The 19,674-nt window shown below is 35.1% G+C and overlaps 2 protein-coding genes across 5 annotated transcripts in view; one reads left to right on the top strand and one right to left on the bottom strand.

Moving 5' to 3' along the window:
- LOC137215245 (zinc finger protein 14 homolog) overlaps positions 1 to 19,674 on the top strand; it is a 184,037-nt gene that overhangs the window by 59,228 nt on the left and 105,135 nt on the right. For 2 of the 4 annotated variants that reach the window (XM_067720217.1, XM_067720220.1), the window contains one exon: positions 8,714 to 10,359. The exons of 1 other annotated variant lie outside the window; for it this stretch is intronic. In XM_067720217.1, the coding sequence (XP_067576318.1) occupies positions 8,714 to 9,738 (1,025 nt within the window). In that variant the 3' untranslated portion in view covers positions 9,739 to 10,359. Of the gene's footprint in view, positions 1 to 8,713; positions 10,360 to 19,674 lie in introns of those variants that run through there. One more of the 4 variants, XM_067720221.1, reaches the window with a different exon arrangement.
- The window catches only part of ZNF382 (zinc finger protein 382), a 254,817-nt gene that overhangs the window by 147,838 nt on the left and 87,305 nt on the right, over positions 1 to 19,674 (bottom strand). The gene's annotated exons all lie outside the window — the stretch shown is intronic.

Below are 19,674 nucleotides of genomic sequence, written 5' to 3'. Positions count from 1 at the left end.
TTTTCCTAAAATTTATAGGAATTCCTTATATATATTCTAGGTACTAATTTTTTGTCAGTAGCATGTTTTATAGACATCTTTTCCTGTTGTAGCTTATTTATTCATTTTCTTTATGACATCTTTTGATGAACAGTAATCCTTTGTGTTATTATGGTTACATTATATATTTAATAGTTAAATTATATATAATTATATAGTTTTATATAATTATACATAATTATAATTATATAAGTTTATTTAAAAATTCTGCTTTTTTCCTTCCCAGGCTTCACACCTTTGGGGTCATAAGAAACCTTTTCCTAGCCCCATTTTCTCCTATTTTTTCTTCCAAGAATGTTTATGTTTTTACTTTCTTATTAAAGCCCTGTTAAGGTACCTGGAGTTGATTTTCACAAATGGTATGAGATCAGTTATAATTTTTTCCCTGTAGAGAAAACAAATTATTTTTGCCCCACTGAATGAAGAGTCCATTTGTTTTCCACTGATCCACAGTCACATATTAAAATTCCATGTATACATAGGTCACTCTTATTCCATTGGCCTTTTTATCTGTACCTGTCCTAATTACTCTTGCTTTTATCAAAAGTCAGAGATCAGGACTCTTGCTTTTATCAAAAGTCCTGATCTCTGATGGGACAGAGATCAGGACTTTTTCTTCAGAAGTATTTGATTATACTTGTCTTTTTGGTCTTCCATATAAATTTTAAAATTACATTAAGTAAAATTTCATTTATGTTGTTTTTTTGTCAACATCCATTCATGATAAAAACTCTGAACAAAGGGGGAACATATCTCAACATACTAAAGTCCATACTAAAGTCCATTTGTGACAAGCCCACAGCTAGCATCATACTCAGCGGTAAAAAATTGAAAGTTTTTCCTTTAAGATCAGGAATGAGACACGGATCCCCACTCTCACCACTTTTATTCAACATAGTACCGGAAGTCTAAGCCAGAGCAACTATGGAAGAAAAAGAAATATAAGTCATCCAAATCAGAAAGGAAGAAGTAAAACTGTCACTATTTGCAGATAACATGATATTATATATAGAAAATCCCAAAGACTCCACTAAAAAAAGTTAGAATTATTTATTTAATTTTATTGAAGTATAGTTGATTTACAATGTGGTGTTAATTTCTGCTGTACAGCAAAGTGGTTCAGTTATACATATATACATTTTTAAAAGCACTATTTCTTAATGTTTTCTTTTTTTAAATATTTTCTTTCACTTATTTATTTTGTTTGGCTGCGTTGGGTCTTCATTGCTGTGCGCGGGCTTTCTATAGTTGCGCCAAGTGGGGGTTACTCTTCGTTGTGGTGTGCAGGCTTCTCATTGCAGTGGCTTCTCGTTGTGGAGCACAGGCTCTAGGCACGTGGGCTTCAGTAGTTGTGGCACGCGGGCTCAGCTGTTGTGGCTCACGGGCTCTAGAGCACAGGCTCAGTAGTTGTGGTACATGGGCTTAGTTGCTCCGCGGCACATGGGATCTTCCTGGACTAGGGCTTGAACCTGTGTCCTCTGCATTGGCAAGTAGATTCTTAAACACTGCGCAACCAGGGAGGTCCTATATATACATTATTTTACTATTCTTTTCCATTATGGTTTATCATAGGATACTGAATATAGTTCTCTGTGCTATACAGCAGGACCTTGTTGTTTATCCATTCCATATATAATAGCTTACATCTGCTAACCCCAACCTCCCACTCCATCCCTTCCCAAATCCCCTCCCCCTGGCAACCACAAGTCTGTTCTCTATGTCCGTGAGTGTGTTTCTGTTTCATAGATAGGTTCATTTGTGTCATATTTTAGATTTCACATATAAGTGATATCATGTGGTATTTGTCTTTCCTTTTCTGATTTCACTTAGTATGATAATCTCTAGTTTCACCTATGTTGCTGCAAATGGCATTATTTCGTTCTTTTTTATGGCTGAGTAGTATCCCATTGTATATATTTACCACATCTTCTTTATCCATTCCTCTGTCAATGGAAACTTAGATTGTTTCCATGTCTTGGCTGTTGTGAATAGTGCTGCTGTGAACATAGGGGTACATGTATCATTTTGGATTAGTTTTGTCTAATCCAAATGCCCAGGAGTGGGATTGCTGGATCATATGGTAATTCTGTTTTTAGAAAAACTGTTAGAATTAATAAATGAATTCAGTAAAGTTGCAGGATACAAAATCCACATACAAAAATCAGTTGCATGTCTATACACTAGTAATGAACACTCAGAGAAATTAAAAAAAAATCTCATTTACAAGTGCATCAAAAAAAAAAGAATAAAATACCTAGAAATAAATTTAACTAAGGAGGTGAAAAGACCTGTACATTGAAAACTATAAGACACTGATGAAAGAAATTGAAGAATTCACAAATAAATGGAAGGCTACTCCATTTTCATGGATTGGAAGAATTAATATTGTTAAAATGTTCATACAACCCAAAGTAGTCTACAGATTCAGTGCACTCCCCATCAAAATTCCAAGGCATCTTTCAGAGAAATAGAACAAACAATTCTAAAATTTGTATGAAACCTACAAAAGACCCTAAATTGTCAAAGTAATCTTGAGAAAGAAGAATAAAGCTGGAGGCATCATGCCTCTTGATTTCAAACTAGATTACAAAGCTGTAGTAAAAATAGTATGGTATTGGCATAAAAACAAACACATAGATCAATGGAACAAAAGAGAGCCAAGAAATAACTGTGCTTTGCAAATAAGTCCATCTGTACCATTTTTCTAGACTCCACATATAAGTGATATTATATGAAATTTGTCTTTCTCTTTCTGACTTACTTTATATGACAATGTCTAGGTCCGTCCATGTCACTGCAAATGGCATTACTTGGTTTCTTTTTATGGCTGAGTAATATTCCATTGTATATATGTACCACATCTCCTTTATCCATTCCTGTCGATGGATATTTAGGTTGCTACCATGTCCTGGCTATTGTACATAGTGCTGCAGTGAACATTGGGTGCATGCATCCTTCTGAATTATGGTTTTCTCCGGATATATGCCCAGGAGTGGGATTGCTGGGTCATATGGCAGCTCTATTTGTAGTTTTTTAAGGGACCTCCATACTGTTCTCCATAGTGGCTGTACCAATTTACATCCCCACCAACAGTGTAGGGGTGTTCCTTTTTCTCCACACCCTCTCCAGCATTTACCATTTGTAGATTTTTTGATGATGGCCATTCTGACCAGTGTGAGGTGATACCTCATTATAGTTTTGATTTGCATTTCTCTAGTAATTAGTGACATTGAGCGTCTTTTCATTTGTTTTTTTGCCGATCTATATGTCTTCTTTGGAGAAATGTCTATTTAGATCTTGTACCCAGTTTTTGATTGGGTTGTTTGTTTTTTTGATATTGAGCTGTATGAGCTGTTTGTATATTTTGGAGATTAATCCCTTGTCAGTTGCTTCATTTGCAAATATTTTCTCCTGTTCTGTGGTTTGTTTTTTAACTGAGATATCCCTCCTCTAACCCTCTGTTCTTCCTCCCCAGGTGTGATTGTAACATAGCTTTATTTTAGAATTTTCCTTTATTATCATCCAGTGGATTCCCTTAGGATCATCCCTTTGATTCCCTTAACTCCTTCCCTTTGAATTCGTTTTGATTCTCTTCTGTATTTGCATGCCTTGGATACTTTTGTATACCTAGACTGTTGGATCTCTTGCCTTCCTCTTTCTTGATTTGTTTCCTTATTATTCTGAAGCACATCTTTCAAAAGCAACCAAGGGAAGGATGCAAAAGAAGTAAATAGAAAGTATATTTTGTGAATCCTTTCATGAATAAAAATGTTTCCATTTCACTCTCCTAATTTGATTGATAATTTGACTGGAGATGTCATTTTAGGTGGAAAAACTTAGTTCAACTTTTTAAAGGCATTGCTCTGAGGATTTCTAAAATCTTCTGTTATCTAGTGTTGTAGAGAAGTCCAAAACCCATTCAGTTCTTAATTCTTTTAAGTGACCTGTTTAATCTCTTTGGAAGCTTTTAGCATTTGTTATTTATTTATGATGTTCTAATATTTCATGTTGAGGTATCATGATGTTGATTTTATTCTTTCATGTACCAGGGCACTCACTTATTCCAGAAACTAAAAATCTCTGAAATTTTCTTCTGTAATTTTGTTGATCATTTGTTCCGCATTGTTTTCTCTTTTTCTCTGTTCTCTATGTTTCAATGTTTATTGATCATTTTTTATGTCCAGTGCTTGGCACCATGTCTGACACAGAGTAAGAGCTCATTAAATTTTTTGAATGATTGAACACTCGTAATTCAGATCTTAAATTTTTTGTGCTACCTCTAGAATTTCTTTTTCTTTTTTTTAAATTGAAGTATAGTTGATTTACAATGTTGTGTTAGTTTCTGGTGTATAGTGAAGTGATTCAGTTATACGTGTATATATACACATTTTTTTTCATATAGTTCTCTGTGTTATACAGTAGGACCTTGTTTATCTATTGTTGTTTATCTATTTTATATATAGTAGTTTGTATCTGCTCTTTTTTCTAGTTTCCATCTCTCTCTCTCTCTCTTTTTTTTTTTTTTTTTTTGCAGTTCGCCGGCCTCTCACTGTTGTGGCCTCTCCCGTTGCGGAGCACAGGCTCCGGACGCGCAGGCTCAGCGGCCATGGCTCACGGGTCCAGCCGCTCCGCAGCATGTGGGATCTTGCCGGACCGGGGCGCAAACCTGTGTCCCCTGCATCGTCAGGCAGACTCTCAACCACTGCGCCATCAGGGAAGCCCTCCATCTCTCTTTTTATGTTGTACTTTCTGTGAGGTTTTATTAAGTTCTCATCTTCGTATTTTTATTTAAAAAAACATTCTCAGTATTTCTTTTTCTGACATCATTCTCTATGGAATTGCTATATAACATTGTTTTTAGAAGCATTTTCTTTTTTTTTTTTAGAAGCATTCTTCTTTTGAATTTTGTTTTTTTCCCTCCATTGTCTCTCCTGTTTCTGTTTGTGTATTTTAAGCTCTTGTTTTTTGTTTTTGTTTTTAATTAATTAATTTATTTTTGGCTGTGTTCGGTCTTCGTTGCTGCACACTGACATTTTCTAGTTGCGGCGAGTGGGGGCTACTCTTCGTTGTGGCGCACAGGCTTCTCATTGCGGTGGCTTCTCTTGTTGCCGAGCACAGGCTCTAGGCATACGGGCTCCAGTAGTTGTGGCATGCAGGCTCAGTAGTGTGGCTCATGGGCTCTAGAGTGCAGGCTCAGTAGTTGTGACACATGGGCTTAGTTGCTCCGTGGCATGTGGGATCTTTCTGGACCAGGGCACGAACCTGTGTCCCCTGCATTGGCAGGCAGATTCTTAACCACTGCACCACCAGGGAAGTCCCTTAAGCTCTTATATTTAATGTTTTCCGGAAATAGCTAGTGACTCAAAGCTATTTGCTCATATAAAACTGTGGCATTAAAAAGCTGATTTGAGCTTGTTTGTGACAAGATTTGTAGATTTATTGGTGGTAGTTACTGCAGAGTGATCTGCCTAGAACAGTTCATTGGCTGACACCACCTATCAGGTCTTTTCTCTTGGGCTGATTTTCTCCAGAATGGGATCCTCTACTTTCTTTCTGGAATTAATAAAATAAGCGTGGCTGCCTGATTCTTGAGAGTTTACTGGGTATAGTGGACTGTGGAATCAGCCTGCTATATGGAGTAGGTTTGAGAATGTGAAGTCTGTCTATTTCTTACAGATTTTCAAGTAATTATCCTTTTTGCAACCCTTATGCACCCTAGTTTCAAGGGTACCTGGTGTTTGCATGCTTGAAAATATCTGGTATTCTACAGTAAGACTAATCTGTGACTTAGGTTTCAAGGCTCAAGGTTAATACATCATTTATTACTATTCCATCTATTCTCTAGTTTCCAAATTTTTGTTGATGCTTTTTTCCCCATTCTCATTGTCCTCATGGAGTTTCCTCTTTTGTTGAATCTCATTACTATCTTTAGTGGCACTTCATGAAAGAACAGTAATAAATGCATATATTCAATGTGCCATATTTGCAAAAAGTGTGTCCTTTTTATTTTTAATCAATTAATTTTTGGGCGCGTTGGGTCTTTGTTGGTGTGCGCAGTCTTTCTCTAGTTGCAGCGAGCGGGGGCTGCTCTTCGTTGCGGTGTGTGGGCTTCTCATTGCAGTGGCTTCTGTTGTTGCAGAGCACAGGGTCTAGATGTGTGGGCTTCAGTAGTTGTGGCACCTGAGCTCAGTAGTTATGGCTCAACGGGCTCCAGAGAGCAGGCTCAGTAGTTGTGGCGCACGGGCTTAGTTGCTCCGTGGCATGTGGGATCTTCCCGGACCAGGGATTGAACCTGTGTCCCCTGCATTGGCAGGTGGATTCTTAACCATTGCGCCACCAGGGAAGTCCCTGTCCTTTTTCCCTAGAGGAAATTTTTAGACATTTTTCATTAAGGAGTATATATTTAAATACTTTCTTATTGAGTCAGTCAGTAAATACTTGATCTTCCAATATGTACCATGTACCATGCTCAGAGTTGGATACACATTGATGAAGACAATAGACATTTTCCTTGCCTTCACAGAACTTAAGACCTATTGAAGGAAAAGATAGTAAATGAACATAAATAAGTATGTAATTACAAATTATGAAAATCCTGTTAAGGAAGAGAACAGAGTGCTAAAAATATAATTACAAGGAGGGTGTAATTTGGTCATAGGATCAGAGAAGACCTCAAAAAGTATGATCTTTATGTAGAGATTTGGAAAATGAGTAATAGTTACCAAGGCAAAGAGTAAAAGAAAATACCTTCTATACATAAGGAAAAGTACCTAGAAAGATCTAAACAGGGACTAATAATTAGGAGCATTTGAAGAACTATAAAATAGGACCAACGTGGATGGAGCTTAGAAACCAAAATGGAGCATAGTGTGAGATTTGGTTGAAAGGCAGGCAGGAACAAGATCATTCAGAGTTTTGTAGACCACATTCAGGAGTTTGGCTTTTATTGTAAGAGCAATAAAAGGAAACCACCAATGGATTTTAAGCAGAGCATTGGCAGGCTAATGCCATTCTAGTGACATGGATTCAAGACTACAAACCTCAAGTGGAGAAACTAGGTTGGAGGCTATTCCAGTATTCCAAGGGAGAGATATTTCATATTAGGTATTATATTGAACATAAAGGGAAGAGTGTCAGGATATATTTAGGAACAATATTAAACAGTATTTGCTAAATAATTATATGAGAGTAAGATGAATAAGATGGTACTAGAATGATCTTCACTTTTTTGGCTTGAGGTTTTTCCTCTGGGTCCATAGTGTGGTCTTCAAAACACTTCACTTGCCTAACATCCATATTTTTATATGGAAATTCTTCCATAATATTATCTCCCAAATACTAAATAATTATTTAATACCAAGTATTTTTTCATATAGTATTCCCAGTCCTCACAATGATTATAAGAGTTAGTTATCATTCCTGTCATATAGACAGACAGTTGGGGACTCAGAAAGATGAACTAATTTGCCCAAGGAAACAAAGCTTGTAATTAACTGAGTTTGAGTTCAAAACTCATACAACTGAATCTTGTACCTCTGATCTTTCAATAGCAATACACTGCCTCCCATTATATTCTTTTCACTTCTCTTTGAACCTACAAATGCCCTTCCTGTCAGTTGGTCATCACTACTACAGTGCTTGTGCACTTGTTAAGTCCTCTCCTCTTTTTTCCTAAGTTCAGAATTACAGAATTCCAAGGCATAGTATTTTCATCAAACCCCAAGCATATACCATATCGAGCCACAGAAAATCCTCCCTATATAACACTCATGCTAGGTTCATTCAGCACCTGACTTTTCTTAAGGTACTCTCCCATCTGGATTACCACCTTCTATTTCTCTGTCATTGGTTGAAGAGAACCTAAGCCTCTAGTTACTTAATCTAGAATTTTCAGCAATGATGGAAATGTCTGATATTTGTGATTTCCAGTATGGTAGACACTAGCCATATTTGGCTATTTCTAACACTAGAAATGTGGATATTGTCACTGAGGAACTGAATTTGAATTTTTATTTAATCTTAATTATGTTAAATTCAAATAGACATATATGCTAGTAGCTACTGTAATGGACAATACAGATCTAACCAGGGCCTGGCAAACTTTTCAACAGGCCAGATAGTAAATATTTTAGGCTTGCAGTCAATGTGGTCTCTGTTGCAACTGTAGCTCAAAAACAGCCATAGACAATACATAAGTGAATAAATGTGGCTGTGTTCCAATAAAACTTTACTTATAAAAATGACTGCAGGGCTGCAGTACATAGTTTGCCAACCCCTGAACATTCTTCCTTAGACATATTCATTTAATCCTGACAACCACCCTATTAAGTGGTATGATCATTCCCCTTATTTACAGTTCATGCTGTGCGCCGCTTTTATATGTGTGTTTGCATATGATGTGAGATGTTGTGTGTATGTATGATTAGAGCCATCCTGTAACAAGGGAGTCTAAGGCATCTGTATATTTAGCAAGCTCCCATAAGTAATTCTGATTTATAGCAACGTTTAGAAACCAGTGGCTTACTTACTGTCCTCACCTTACTATGTCATCTCTCTTCACTCTTCTTTTCTTGTCCATTTTTAAAAATTTCAGTTTAATTCTCCCATTTTAATTGAAGTTTTATTTCTCCCAAACAAGAAAAATGTGAGTGATTGCTTTCATATTTTCTTTCAGTCCTGGAGTCAAGATGTGAGACCAAGAAATTATTTCTGAAGAAGGAAATTTATGAAATAGAGTCAGCCCAGTGGGAGATAATGGAAAGACTTACAAGACATGACCTTCAGTGCTCTAGTTTCAGAGATGATTGGGAATGTAATGGCCAGTTTGAGAAACAACATGGCTCTCAGGAGGGACATTTCAGTCAACTGATATTCACCCATGAAGGCATGCCCACTTTTAGTCAACATCCATCCTTTACATTACAGCAAATCATTAGTAATAAAGAGAAATACTGTGCAACTAAGGAATATAGGAAATCCTTTAGACATGACTCACAGCTTACCACCCATCAGATAATTCATACTGTTGAGAAACCCTATGAATGTAAGGAATGTGGAAAGGCCTTTAGACATCCCTCAAGACTCAGTCATCATCAGAAAATTCATACTGGCAAGAAACCCTTTGAATGTAAGGAATGTGGAAAAACCTTTATTTGTGGCTCAGACCTTACTCGACATCACCGAATTCACACTGGTGAGAAACCCTATGAATGTAAGGAATGTGGAAAGGCCTTTAGTAGTGGCTCCAACTTCACTCGACATCAGAGAATTCACACTGGTGAAAAGCCCTATGAATGTAAAGAATGTGGGAAGGCCTTTAGTAGTGGCTCAAACTTTACTCAACATCAGAGAATTCATACAGGGGAGAAACCCTATGAATGTAAGGAATGTGGCAATGCCTTTAGTCAGAGCTCACAACTTATTAAACATCAGAGAATCCACACAGGTGAGAAACCCTATGAATGTAAGGAATGTGAAAAGGCTTTTCGTTCTGGTTCAGACCTTACTCGACATCAGAGAATTCATACTGGTGAGAAGCCCTATGAATGTAAGATATGTGGGAAAGCCTATTCTCAGAGTTCACAACTTATTAGTCATCATAGAATTCATACTAGTGAGAAACCCTATGAATATAGGGAATGTGGGAAGACCTTTAATTATGACTCACAGCTGATTCAACATCAAAATTTGTACTGGTGATAAAACATAGAATATATGAAATGTGTGCAAATGCTTTTATTTACAGCTCAAAACTATTAACATCAACTATTTAACAAAAGAGAATTTATCTCTATATTAATCCCTCTAAATAGAATAAGGTAGAAACATCTTATTTGCTGACTACAGCTTGTTCAGCCCAAGAAAAATCATGTAGGAGAAACACCCTATGAGTAGAATACGTTTTGGAAGCCATTTAATAAAAGCCCCTATTTCCCTTGCCATCAGGTAATTCAGTCTAGTAAATACTCAAAATGACAACAGCACTTCTGGCACCTTTCTAACCTTATCTTAAACGTCAGAGAATACATGCTGAAATGTAATCCTGTGATTTTCATTTTATTTTCCCCCCAATTTGTCTATAGTTGTAATATTCTTAATCTTTTAATCCATTTAAATTTATATAACTGTAAAGTCCATCTGTGTATATCATGGTTTATAAAATATCTTTATTTTTAAGATACCTTTAATACCCAAGAGCAGTGACCTCTTTATTTTTGAAGATAGCTTATTCCTTTTGCTCTTTACAAAATTTAGACTTTCTTGTTGTAGAAACGTTCATGTAATGACTTACCACTCAGTAAATAGAGATCCTTTACTATCTTCATGGTGTTTTCCTTGTGTTGCTGTAATATCATTTCATCAAATCCCTATTGATAGACATTGTAGTTTCCTCCAGTGTTTTTGCCATTATACACAGTGCCCTGACGGGCATTCTCCCTAGGTATATCTTTGTGTCATGTCTTTTATTTTAATTGCAGAAATAATGCCTCAATATATATTTTCCTTATAATAGGTTTAAACATTACAAGTAAGGTCTTTGACAACTATCCTTGTACCCATATCCCTCCTTGTTTAGTATTTATCCTTCCTGAGCATTTTTCTATGTTTTTATACATATATGTTTTGGTAGAAATTATAAAATGGGGATAATTATAATACCTACCTCATAATTTTGTGTGAGGATCAAATAAAGAGACACAAAGTGCTTAGAATTGTGCCTGTCATATAATAAATAGATACCCACAGAATGTTGGTCATGTTAATTGTATTCATCGTTGTCATTATTAGTATTATTTGTTGAAAAGCAACTGTTTCTACAGACCTTACTCAACATCAGACAGGACAGATAATTGAAGAAAGACCCATTGAAGGTAATGAATTAAGAAATTTTCCATTATCACTTACTTCCTATGGAACATGAAGTAATCCTGGGTGTTGGTGGGGAAAGTAATGTGTGTAATGAGTAGGAAAGGCTGTATTCAGATTGGTATCCTTTTCACTACATCATATAATACCTAATATAAAGACATGATAATATAGACAAGACATTGGTGACACTGATTAAAAAATATGAAAAGACAAACAGCATTATGTTTGAAAATTAATATGCATATGTACATAAAGAGAAACCTTATAGTGACTGATTTTAAATGTTATACTGAATACAGTACTTCCAATACATTTGAAAACCTAAACAAAATTATTTTGTAGGAAAATAAAAATTACAGTATTGACTCAAAGAGAATTAAACTCTTGGGAGACTCATAAACACAGGTAAAAGGGGAAATTTAGCGTGAGATATAGTAGCTATTACTAATGAAGCATCAAACCCAATTTCTTTTCAGGCAGAACTCTTTTTTTAAAAAATTGGGGTATAATTGATACCAACATTATATTAGTTTCAGGTGCACAACATAATAATCTGATGTTTGTATACATTGGAAAATGACCAGCATAATAATCTAGTTAACATCCGCCACCATGCATACTTACAGAATGTTTTTTTTTGTGATGAGAACAGGAAAGACTTTATCAAGTATTCAAGGAACTATTAGTTATATAGAAGTAGACATCTCATAACATACTCTAACATAATCCTGATGTTAGATAAGGATTAGGAGAACACAAACAGGAAGCTATTTTTCAGGGTCATCCATGAAGATATATACAAGCATACTAAAGAAAATAGCAAACTGTAGGTATCTATTAAATGAACAGAAATGAACCTGCATTGGGACAGTAACTGAAGAGGATCCCCAGTGCCCAGTTCCAGCTAATGAGTGCTATGAGAAAATGCAGGCCTTCTTTTGCCAGCTCTTCTGACTTTTGGGAAAATCCAGAAATCTACATTTTTTTCAGTGTGTGATAGCCCTTGATTTTTTAAATGGCAGCTAGGGTTTTGTTTGGTTCTTTTTTAAACATGGTATGGACCAAAGATATATTGACGCTGCAAGTAGCAAGTGACCCATAGCTTACTTTTGTTCTGGACACTAGAGCAGTGAGTGTGCAAAAGGCTCACAGGAGGAGTTTTTAATAGTGCAAATCCCTTAGCCCCAAGGAGACTTAAGGGTGGCAGGGGAATAGTGAAATACAAGATAATTTACCTGGAATTTCTTAGATGTGAAAAGTATTTTCAGAGATAAAGTAGCTAAGCTCCAAATACAGTTTTTTTTTAAGGACTTGATCCAGTCCCATATTTTCTACATGCAGTTTTTTATTCTCAGCATCATGTCATTTAAAAACTAGGGTATATTTTATATGTTGTAATCCCATTCTTGAGCTATATAACTGTATACACATGCAGCTGAAAATAAGAATAAAGAGTTAACCTATTGAGAAAAATAGGTTAGCCAGACCATCACTCTAGCAGAAAATATGTCACTGGAATTATGCATTCTGTTTTAGACCAAGGGTCAGCAAACTTTCTGTAAAGGGCCAGAAAATAAATATTTTACCCTCTGTATGTCATACTATTTCTGTTGCAACTACTCACCTCTGCCATTATAGTGTGGAAGCCTACTAAAATTTCTTAAGAAATCCTGAAGTTTAAAAAAAAAGTCCCACAGCTTAGCTTTGTTTAGGTTTAGGTTAGTGTTTGAGATGGGCCTTTACTGTGCCTCAATTTTGCATGCTCAGCAAGCAGCTTCCTACATTGAATGGTACCATTCTGTGGAAGGAAAATCCATATATCCAAAGTTACTATAGATCTGTCCTTCTATGCTCCACTTTCTTTTTTCTTAGATCCCATATTAGAGGACTTTAAAAAACAAAACAAAACATTGAGCTACTTTATTTTTTACGAGGCATGAAGAAGTAAAATATTTAATAATCAATTTAAGTAGAGTGAGCAACATATCTGCAGATGGTAGAATTAGTAAAGACGAGGCTGTTTTATTCTAATATTCTGCATTACACTAAAATGAGAACTAAGTGAAATTTTATATTCTTTTGTCATTTTAAAGTCATTTATTGAGTTCCTCATCTAAAATTACAGAAGTAATGCATTTGCACTTGAACCAATGAAACAATGCCAGTAAAAAGAAAAAAACATTATCTCTGCTCCTCTCCATTCCTCACTCCCTTCCCCTTTGTCTATTTCCTTCTGAGTAATGTCTAAACCTCGTGTATCTCCCCCATATACTTCTTCAAGCTTAAACAGTAACACAAATAAATTATTTTAGTATTTTTTACCCCCCCAAATGGATGATACTTTATACATTTCTCTGTAATTTGCTTTTTTACATTCAACAGTACATTTTGGATTTTCTTTCAAGTCAGTAAATGATGATTGAACTTAGTTGTTTTAATGCTTACAGTATATTCCACAGTATGCTTATACCAATACCTACTCAACTACAGTATTTCCCCAGTTGTGATATTTCATATTATCTCCTTTGCCATTTAAAATTAGTGCTGCAATAAACATTCATATATTATATTCTTGTCTATTTACTTTATTTCTATAAAATAGGTTTCCCAAAACATTTCCAATGTTTTCCATGTTTCTTAGAAAAGTATTGCTTATAGAAAATTTCAGAGGACAAGAGGATAAAGGAAAAAAGTGCAGGTTTTCATATATGTGTTTATGTGGGTGTGTACACACACAGATTTAACACTTAATCCATCTGGATTGATTATTATATATGGTGTGATATAGTATGTTGGCTTGTTCTCATCCAGAAATAAAGCCAATTATGCCAGAAACAATTATTAAAGTATTGAACTATTAAACTATTCATCTTCTACTGAATTAAAATACTATCTTTCATATATTAAATGCTCATATCCTCAGACCTATTTGCCAGCAATCTTTGATTTATACTTTTCAGTAACTTACTACTTGTAAATAAAAATACATATAATTACATAGTTTTTATTTGAAAATAAAGACAAATGTGTCTTCATTAGAATTAAAATGTTTTTTAATCCAGTTCCAGTAAAAGTCCTCATTGGGATTATATTTTGAATTATTAAGTTTAAATATAGAGTATCCCAAATGAATGCATCATTGACACTGACTGGATATTCATTAATATATATGTATGTCTTGAAATTTCTTTGAGAGCTCTTCATCCTCCTTACTCTCTAATATCTTTATAATGTACATAAAATATAATATATATAGTCCTTAAGATATGCTAGTAATAATTGAAAGTTTAACATATTTTATTAGGGTATTGATTATAAAGAGATAAATTCTTTTGACCTTTTATAATGTGCAGATAAAAGATATACCCATCTCACAGTATTACACCTATTTTCTTGTCTTATTTCATGTTGTAGACCGGATGACAGTGGATTTTGAGCAGGAGTTCTTTTTTAACAGATTTTCCCCATTTTTACAGGCTGAAGAGTTGGATTTTGAGGATAATTTCTGCTTCCTGTTTTCATCCCTACTCTTGTTTGTGTGTCATAAGAGAAATGATTTATTACCTTGGTGAAATGTATTAAAACACATAAATTACCTCCCTTTATTTGACCCTGAATTTCTCATGTTTCCTGGGGCAGGCTATGATTCTCTATGCTGACTCTGCAGACCCATTCCTCTGCTGGTATATGTCCCAATATCTAGAGTTTGAATGAAGTATTAGGTTATGCATTTTAACTCCAGGTTCAAGCTGCCTCTTTCAATAAAGCATTACCAAAAAAATGACCTATTTCTCAATCAGTCCAGAAATCAGGATGAGAGAGTTATAGCTAATTATCACCCACAAAAAAATTTTCTATAGCCATTTTTGTTTTATTTCTAATTTTAATGAAAACACATTAGTTACAGTCAATATGTTTTACATTTTATTAATTTGAGTGGATAAAGAATTCATTCAAATGGTTTTGAGTTGCTCATGGAAAATCTTAATGTGCTGAAGAACAAAGATACAGAACCAGAAACAATGCTCCAAATGATGACATAGAGCTTGTGTGGTGAGATCACCACTGCTGCTGCTGTACACAGAATCCCCAACTTACACTACTGACACCATGGGTGCTGGGCTCTGGATGTTCCTGCTACTGCCACCTGTGTACCTGGGGTTACCCATCACCCAGATGGAATTTCCACAGTCCTTGTTCCTTTGTACTATCAGCTTGCTGTTTGGAGAGGAGTGTGTTTGAGTGCTGAAGCCTAGGTTCCATCCCTGTGCATTAGCTGCTGGGGAGACAGATACATTTTCAGATTAGTGAGGATCAGCTTCTGCTGCTTTTACATATATATATATATATATATATATATATATATATATATATATTTTTTTTTTTTTTTGGCTGCGTTGGGTCTTTGTTGCTGTGCGTGGGCTTTCTCTAGTTGTGGCAAGTGGCGTCTACTCTTTGTTGCGGTGCGTGGGCTTCTCATTGCAGTGGCTTCTCTTGTGAGTCCTAGAGCACGGACTCTAGGTATGCGGGCTTCAGTAGCTGTGGCAGGTGGGCTCCAGTACGTGTGGTTCGCGGGCTCTAGAGCACAGGCTCAGTAGTTGTGGTGCACGGGCTTAGTTGCTCCTCAGCATGTGGGATCTTCCTGGACCAGGGCTCGAACCCGTGTCCCCTGCATTGGCAGGTGGATTCTTAACCACTGCGCCACCAGGAAAGCCCCCAGCCTCTGCTTCTTAAAGACGGATGTTTCCCATCATAGCAAGTGTACACATGAACTGGGCAGCCAAATGAATGGCCAGCGTTTATAAGATGGCATCCCATTAATCATACATAATTCTTCCCACAGCTGAAAATGAAAACCTCACTTAAAATAATATGGCCATTCCCCCACTCAACTGAAAATGTGCTGGGTAATGTCTATACCTCTTCTCTGTCAGGATCCTTTGTAGACATTCCGTAAACTTTGTCTTAAGTGGTAACAACCTACATAGAAGAAAACGAGTAAAAAGAAATGTAATCATAATATATAGGTATATATAAATTAGATAGATGCTCCAGTCTTCTTCTCTGTAAATGACAGTTGTGACACACTCCCTTTTAATTTAGTAGATTGGGGAGTTTTTATAGGTAAAGTGACCTAAGCCTTTATGAAAAAAGGATCTGAATCCTTGTTGGTTATTATAGTTTTCTATTAAATTTTACTACTGGAAATGATTTAGAAGTAGGAGTTGACCCAGGGGAATCTTTGTGTTCTATCCATGTTCCATTTGGAAATTTCAAATCTATCTTTCCCTTGAGAGCCAGGATCAATCAGCCTGGCAAACACCAGCTTACACCCTTCTTCTTCTTCCACCCCAGCCTTTGGTCTGTTGTCCAGGGTCACAAGGAACTCTAAATAGCCAAGTTATAGGCTCACTTTACATTGTATTGGAATCACTGTTGAGTCCACTGGTGAAAGTATTTCTTCATATATTCTCTACATTATCCTTAGACAATGTTTTTGATACTTAGGTTTGACTTTCAGAATATGCTGAGATTTGATTATAATTTATGGTCTCGATATAAGGGGAGGGGAGCATGAGAAAAGTAACACTATTGCAAGATAACTACATCAGACAAGATCTTCAAACAGGTATCTCTATTAATGCATCTTGGCTTAAAGTTTAGGTTGTCTGCTAGTAGTATAGTTACATGAATTGCTTATTGTTTGTATGATATAATTTAATTTCAATTAATTAAATTTCAATTTTTTTAATTTCAACTTTTTGTATCCTTAAATTATAGATGTGTTTTCTAAACACAATATAGTTGCATTTTTTAAATTCAATATGACATTCTTTGTCTTTTAAATAGAGTATTAGATCTAATTTATTCAATGTAATTACTGATATATTTAGCTTTAAATCTACCACCTTTAATCTTTTGTTTGTTTTGCCAATTCTATATTCTTTTTTCCTCTTTGTTTTCTTCATGATTTTAAAAATTGTCGTTTTGTTTTTACCTCTATTATTGGAAATTCTACATACTATTTCTATGCTTTAAGGGTTACTTCAGAAAATATCATGAATACTAAAACCTATCAAGGTCTAAAACAGTTCATATCTTTATTCGCTCCCATGACAATAGAACATACTTAGAGTACTTTAGCTACATTTATCCACCCATATACCAATGTAGATTATTGTTTTCTTGCATATTTATTATCTTTTTTTAACCTCATAGACATAATTTTTTATAGTCAATGTTCATTTACATTTGCCCCCATAATTCCTATATTGCTTGTTTCTCAACACTTCCATTGGGGATCATTTTCCCTATGTCTCATTATTATTTTATTTCAGTGGATAGTATTTTATTTCAGCTAACATTCGACTCTCCTAACTTTCATTGCTACTGTGAAAAGTCAGCTGTCAGTCTAATGGCTAATTTGAAGGTAATTTATCCTTTCTTGTTTGCTGTTTTAAGATTTTCTCATTGTCTTTGATTTTATGCAGTTTCTCCATAATGGGTCTAGGTTGAAGGATTTGAGTCAATGGTTTAGAGACTGTCATCATCTTTGGAAATTGTTCATTTATTGTTTCTTCTAATATTGAAGTTTAGTTGCAACTCCAACTCTATCTGGCATATCTTTAAACTCTCTTTTATATATAGCCTCATTTTGTCTCTCTGTGATAGATTCTGTGTATTTTTATCTTTCTTCCAGTTAAGTAATTCTCTTTTCTGTTTTGTCCAATTTTGTGCCCAACCTGTACAATAAGTATCTAATTTCGGTTATTGTACTTTTCCCATATGAAAGTTTTACTTTGTTCTTTTTCAAATCTGTAATTTTTATAGATCCCTACACATATTTTAAGAAATAAAATCGAGGTTTAAACATAAGCAAAGTTCTTTGGTAACTTGTATCTATGATTCAAATGAAGGCCTATTGTCACTATCTTGTGTTTCTGCTGGTTCTCTTTCATAATACCTTGTTTCACTGAGGGCTTAGTTTCTTTTACCACATGCTTCTCATTGACCTTGAAAATAATTATTTGTGAAGATTCCCTGAGATCAAGAAACAATTAATATTACTTCCGCCAGGAAGATAGGGGTACCTGTTGGAGATTACCTTAAACCATGTTCAGGGCTTGAATTCCTGTCCCATACAGGCTTTGTCTACTCAGACTCTAAATATGCTTGAGGGCTAGTAGGCATGATATCTTATGCTTTTAGAATTCCAGTGTTTGTTCATTCTCTGTGTAACTGGAACAGTTTTCCAGCAAATACAAATGTTTTCAGGCTTGAGTGGCTTTCAACAGCACTGACTTTTCCCCTCCATGTTTACATGCTGTGAAGGAGGAGAAAAGTTATAATTCCTGAGACTCTGTTGTTCATCGTTGTTGTTTTTTTAAATCTTTTTTTATTGCAAAAATAAAACACACACAGAAAAACCACAAAAATATACCCAAATGAATTGCTATAAGACAAATACCCCTGTAACCATCACTCAGGTCAAAATATAGAAATTTACCAGATAAGTCAGAAATTCCTCCACATGTTCTGTCCCAATCATTACCTTGCCCTGTCTCCAAAAGTAACCACTACCACTCTCCTAACTTTTCTTCCTTGTGTTATTTCTTCCTTGTGTTTCTTTATAATTTATCCATTTGTACATCTCTAAACACTATGTTTTACCTTACTGCTTTTTTTAATTTGACACGTCTTTTAAGTTTCTTTTAACCTACAATATTTCTCCATACTCATCTGTTAATAACTGTTTTTTAGTTTTGCTGGGTATAAAATATTTGGCTCATATTTTCTTTCATTGAGTATTTAAAATATGCTAATCCATTTTATATTTCTAAATATACTGTATTTACTGTCAAAATGTCTGATGATAACCTGACATTTTTTTTTCCCTTTAAAAGTCACTTATGGACTTCCCTGATGGTGCAGTGGTTAAGACTCCATGCTTCCAATGCAGGGGGCATGGGTTTGATCCCTGGTTGGGGAAGTTCCACATGCCAAGCAGTGCAGCCAAAAAAAAAGTCACTTATATTTATTTCTCCCTAGGTGCCCAAATAATTTTTTTCTTTTCTTTAAAGTAATTTTACTAATATGACTTGTAGTTTGTTGTTCTTAATTGATATTCTCAGGTACACCATCTACTTTCTCAATATGCAGTTGCAAATCTTTTTTATATCAGTATTATTATTATTATTCTAAGTTTTTAGTATTCTGTTCCTTTGCTTTTGTTTTCTTCTTCAGGAACTTCTGTTAATATATTTGATCTTCTTTGCCTGTCTCCAATATTTTTCTCTGTCTCTCAAGTCGTTTTAAATTTCTTTCTTCATTTCTTTCCAATTTTAGAAATTTTCCTAATTTTTACCTTCTATTTTTCTCTTAGGCATTTCTTGGTTTAGTCATTGTTGTATTCCTTCTAGTTGAGTCTTTCTTTCCTTTTTTAAAAAAATTTTTTATTAGAGTATAGTTGATTTACAATGTTGTGTTAGTTTCAGATGTAGAGCAAAGTGAATTAGTTATACATATACATAAATCCACTCTTTTTTAGATTCTTTTTCCATATAGGCCATTACAGAGTATGGAGCTCCCTGTGCTATACACTAGGTCCATATTAGTTATCTATTTTATATATAGTAGTGTGATATATCAATCCCAATTTCCCAGTTTATCCCTCGCCCCCCATCCCCTGGTAACCATAAGTTTTGCTTTATACATCTGTGACTCTACTTCTGTTTTGTAAATAAGTTCATTTGTACCCTTTTTTTT

Source organism: Pseudorca crassidens, chromosome 20 (genome assembly GCF_039906515.1).
Source record: "Pseudorca crassidens isolate mPseCra1 chromosome 20, mPseCra1.hap1, whole genome shotgun sequence".
In the NCBI taxonomy this organism is placed as follows: domain Eukaryota; kingdom Metazoa; phylum Chordata; class Mammalia; order Artiodactyla; family Delphinidae; genus Pseudorca; species Pseudorca crassidens.
Note: the sequence above shows the minus strand (reverse complement) of the source record. Positions and strands in the feature narration are given on the sequence as shown.